General features: G+C 45.5%; 2 protein-coding genes across 2 annotated transcripts in view; one reads left to right on the forward strand and one right to left on the reverse strand.

The window, feature by feature from the left end:
- The window catches only part of T265_02416 (hypothetical protein), a gene marked incomplete at both ends in the record, with an annotated part of 25708 nt that extends 21976 nt beyond the window's left edge, over positions 1-3732 (reverse strand). Inside the window, one exon of the mRNA XM_009166649.1 lies at positions 3620-3732. Coding sequence (XP_009164913.1) covers positions 3620-3732 — 113 coding nt within the window. The remainder of the gene's footprint in view (positions 1-3619) is intronic.
- The window catches only part of T265_02419 (hypothetical protein), a gene marked incomplete at both ends in the record, with an annotated part of 58959 nt that overhangs the window by 34281 nt on the left and 20585 nt on the right, over positions 1-4093 (forward strand). Inside the window, one exon of the mRNA XM_009166652.1 lies at positions 3648-3955. Coding sequence (XP_009164916.1) covers positions 3648-3955 — 308 coding nt within the window. The remainder of the gene's footprint in view (positions 1-3647; positions 3956-4093) is intronic.

Below are 4093 nucleotides of genomic sequence, written 5' to 3' on the forward strand. Positions count from 1 at the left end.
TGTCTCACCTAGTAATGGAATGATATGGCTGAGTGGCTCGGCTAAATGAGATACTCATTCATACTGGGCTTGTTGGGTTTGCAGGAAGGAGACGTCACGATTACCAGTTATAAGCTCCTGACTTCAACATTACAATGATTTGATGAATTAACTTGCTTTGCTTACGCAAACGGTCTCATTAACTTTGACCATATCTCTACTGTGAATATTCGGTTGACTTCCAGAAATTACTGAACGCACCAACAGTGGCGAGAAAACAACGCATCTCTTGAACTGAAGAGTAAACCGCTCTTGATTAATGTTGTGTAAGATACAGTCTTCTAAAGTCCTAATGTGTCAGTATCGCGGAAATTGCAGATGCGCGAGGTTCCGAACTTATTGGAACTCATCAGGTGGATGAGGGGGAATCCAGAATTGTACTTTTACGTTTGGTTCATTCCATTGTGATATGGATTCACCGTTTTAACATTTAATCCTAAATTCGGTCAGGGGCGTCCAGGAAACATGCCTTACGGATCATAAAAGACTAATTTATTTTTCAGAGAGGCTGAAATTCACTGCAGCATTCGCGTTTTGTTTCCTGATATCTTGCTGGATGTAATTTTTGTTTCACAATGGTTATCGTCGTCACACTACCCTACTCTTATCTTTTCCACTCCCTGTTTCGTTGCTTTCCAGGTGTCAGAAAGGGTAAGTTTGTGCGATAGGCATTTATGAGGCTGGCTTTCTGGTGTATTGTTTCGATTCTTCCTCGGTGATGGTCTTTTGATGCCGCGGGAGTGGCTTTTCAGCGTTTGTTAGCTGTTTGTTTTCCTGCGTCTACTTTGGTGTTTGTTATCGAGTAGTCACCCTATCAGAACCCTTACTTTAACCATTATCTGATCGTTAGAACTCTGACTAGTAGGTGAGGAAGCGAGGTGGTGTGAGAACGGTCTTTTGGGCTGCGGTGATGGACAGCTGTCCCAACTTACAAATCGTTACTGAATTAAGAACTATGGTAACCAGTATTTCTGCTCCTTAGTGCACTCCGTGACTGTTGCAACATTTGCCATTCAACATCGTTCTTTTTAAAACCGGTATCACGTTTGCTTCGCCATACGGAGAACTCCTGAAGTGTTTTTCGTGCTAAGAGGGTGTGAAACGCTTTTGAGAACATTTCATTGGGTCAGTCTATTGTATTTCATTAGCTATTCTTGGTATGTGCAGGTTGGGGTTCAAGTTAACCATCCTTGGGGCGAGATGGCCCAAGTGGTTAAGAGCGCCAATTTATTGACTGGAAGATCTGTGGTTCGAACCCGACTTCTGCCTCTCGACCTCCCTTTTCTAGGCTTGGTCAACCTGGCAGTATCCCAGCCCTCGTGCTTCCTTTGAGTAGCATGGCTGCTTGACATCGGAAGGGTGTTACAGCTGAACGATTTTATTTTTGTCCATCCTTGAGCTTGTATGAATTTATTAAAAGACGCCAGCTGATGTCCCTATCGTTTATGCCATCAGTTTCCTTCCAGACTGTTTGAGTGTTCTGTGATTGAGACATCTCAAAGTGTTTGTAGTAGGCTAGAATCAGGTCCTTTTATTCGTGCCCCTGAAGAATTTGAAAACAAGTAGTGAACTTTTCTAATTGGGATTTTAACCTGCAAGTGGAGCCAGTCTGTGCTGAAAACCCGAGAAGTACCGTACTGTAAGAATAATTTGACAAAATGAGTGTAACCTCTATCTCTGCGTTGCCATCACTCAAGGAGTCAGTCGACACCTGATCACTGGATGTGGAATCTGTGATTGAAAAATGAGTGGGGCTGCATCTTGTCAAAGTGCGACTGAGACTGCTGCCCGGCCGCCCGTTGAGAGCGCTTAGGTGTTCAAACTACTGGTCGGGAGGTGGCGGGTTCGAAACTTTCCGGGTTTTCATGATGATGATTCCCAACAAGGACGAAATAGCTGTATAGGCTTTTCATCATAGACTGACTTCTATTGCAGGACGAAATCTGAAGCAAGCACTCACGAAATCCCAAATTACGAATGGTTATCTTAACTGCCTTGGGATGACCGGCTTCAGTCGAAATATCGTTTGGCTATACGAGACAGCACATTGGGATACCAAAGGATAACTTTCTTCCTTTATTGTAGGAAAGATGAGCGAGTGAGCGATCGATAGTTTAACAGCAAGCACTTCGATCCTTACCATACATCTCGAAATATCCCTTTCCATGCTCACTCGGTTGCGTACTCTTTCGAGGAGGAAAAAAAACGTTCAGCTGTAGTCCTATTTCGGTGCCTAGCTGCCGTACCAACGAAGGGAGACACGAGGGGTGGGATACTGTGAGGTTGCCCAAGCCTAGACAGGAGCAGTCGAGATGCCGAGGTTGGGCTCGAACCGGTCCGTAATCTAGCACCTCAACCACCGAGCTATCTCAAAGTCGTATTGACAACTTGTCCATATAATAGTGTCAGGCTCCGGGATTGCGTCGAAATATTTGTAGCTGGGACGCTTTGGTCATCGGTCATATAGCTGCTGATCTACAAATATTTCGTCACTGTACGCAGAGGCCTGGTTGACGGCGCGGTGCCTGTGTGGTGACAAGCCATTTACTAACTTCGGCGAATAGGTCAACAGCCACCTGAACAACCAAGGAACTGACTTTTCGACTGCGTAGATAGGTTTAGGATAACAATGATAAATTGCCAAACTTTGAAGCGGAACTTTCGCAGAAAACAATGTCAGTGCGTCCAGCTGCAGCACCCTTTCGGTGCCTAACTGCCAAGAAAGCACGAGGGCTTGGAGACTGCCTGGTTGCCCAAGCCTAGTCAAGGAAAGTCGAGACACAGGTCGGGTTCGAACCACGGAAATTTAGGTCAGTAAATTCGCGCTCTAACCACTTGAGCGATCTCGCCTCCTCCCATTCACAGATCACTGAGATATGTCTGCAGTCGGAAGACTGTGTTGACGGTCTAAATACCTTGTTTTGCGAGAAATTCAGATCTGGTCGATTCTGAAAACTGCACGAGCAGTCTACTCAGAAAAGAGAATCACGAATTGCTTGGGTCTTCTGACAAATCGTCAATCGGGTTACCACACAGAACGTGAATTACTTGACTGAATCATGAGCAGTACTACATCCTGTCTAATTGCGAATCAATGGCCCGTAGCCGAATGGCACACTCTAGCCGGGATGTCCTGGGTTCCAATTTCCACAGGTCAATGTGTTAGATGTGCACTGCTGGTGATAGCTAGGAAGGATGGAATAACTGTACAGTGCTTCTCGGTTTTTCACTATAGATTAAATTCACTCAATGGGGCACAATTTCAACCGAAAATTCGGTTACATAAACCCTAAAAAATTGATACGGGAATTGGGGGTATGTTGTCGACAGTCATGTCAGCCTGTTTTCCCCCCACCTTAACTAGACTTAGATTTCGTTTCTCTTTCAAGCTACGCTACTCATCTTCAGCTCGGTAGACATACTGGCCCTGGCCTAAGAATCCCACACCACTCTTTTTTGTCTTCTTTCAACTCAACTCTGCGGCTCATGCCGGAGAAACATCAATTGCAAACGAAAGATCCCGCGTTTAGTGAGGTATTCCCAAATAATGCATACAGTACCTATTGCCTGAAACACTCACTTGATCGCGGTGTTTCTTTTGGTTACAGTTCGGTATTCCTCTGACAGATAATTCGCCTTCTCCGTGTGCTTCCGTGACAACTGGTGACCAGCCGGAACGCACTGTCCCATCATTCAGCCCTGCATCGGCCTCAACATCTCCATTGACAAACTCGTCAATGCGACCTGTATCCAACCCTTCCAATCAACGGAACTCTTTTTCCAACGAGTCCTCTCCTCCAAACACCGTAGAGCGTGCTTCTGGTCCGGCATCAACGATCAAGAACACTAGTCCCAATACACAACCACACATGTCACATTCCATGTGCTCCTCTCCGAACAACGTTCCCGTGAATTAGTAAGTTAGTTATGCTGGCCCTTCTCTTTCTCATCGAGCTTTCGTAGCCATGTGCTAGCATACCAGTCATCTCCGTAATTCAGCTGACTGGGTAAACCCAGCAACCACCATTATGAGCCTTCCCTTCATAGAGTGTAA

The sequence above is a fragment of the Opisthorchis viverrini genome (genome assembly GCF_000715545.1).
Source record: "Opisthorchis viverrini unplaced genomic scaffold opera_v5_29, whole genome shotgun sequence".
NCBI lineage: Eukaryota > Metazoa > Platyhelminthes > Trematoda > Opisthorchiida > Opisthorchiidae > Opisthorchis > Opisthorchis viverrini.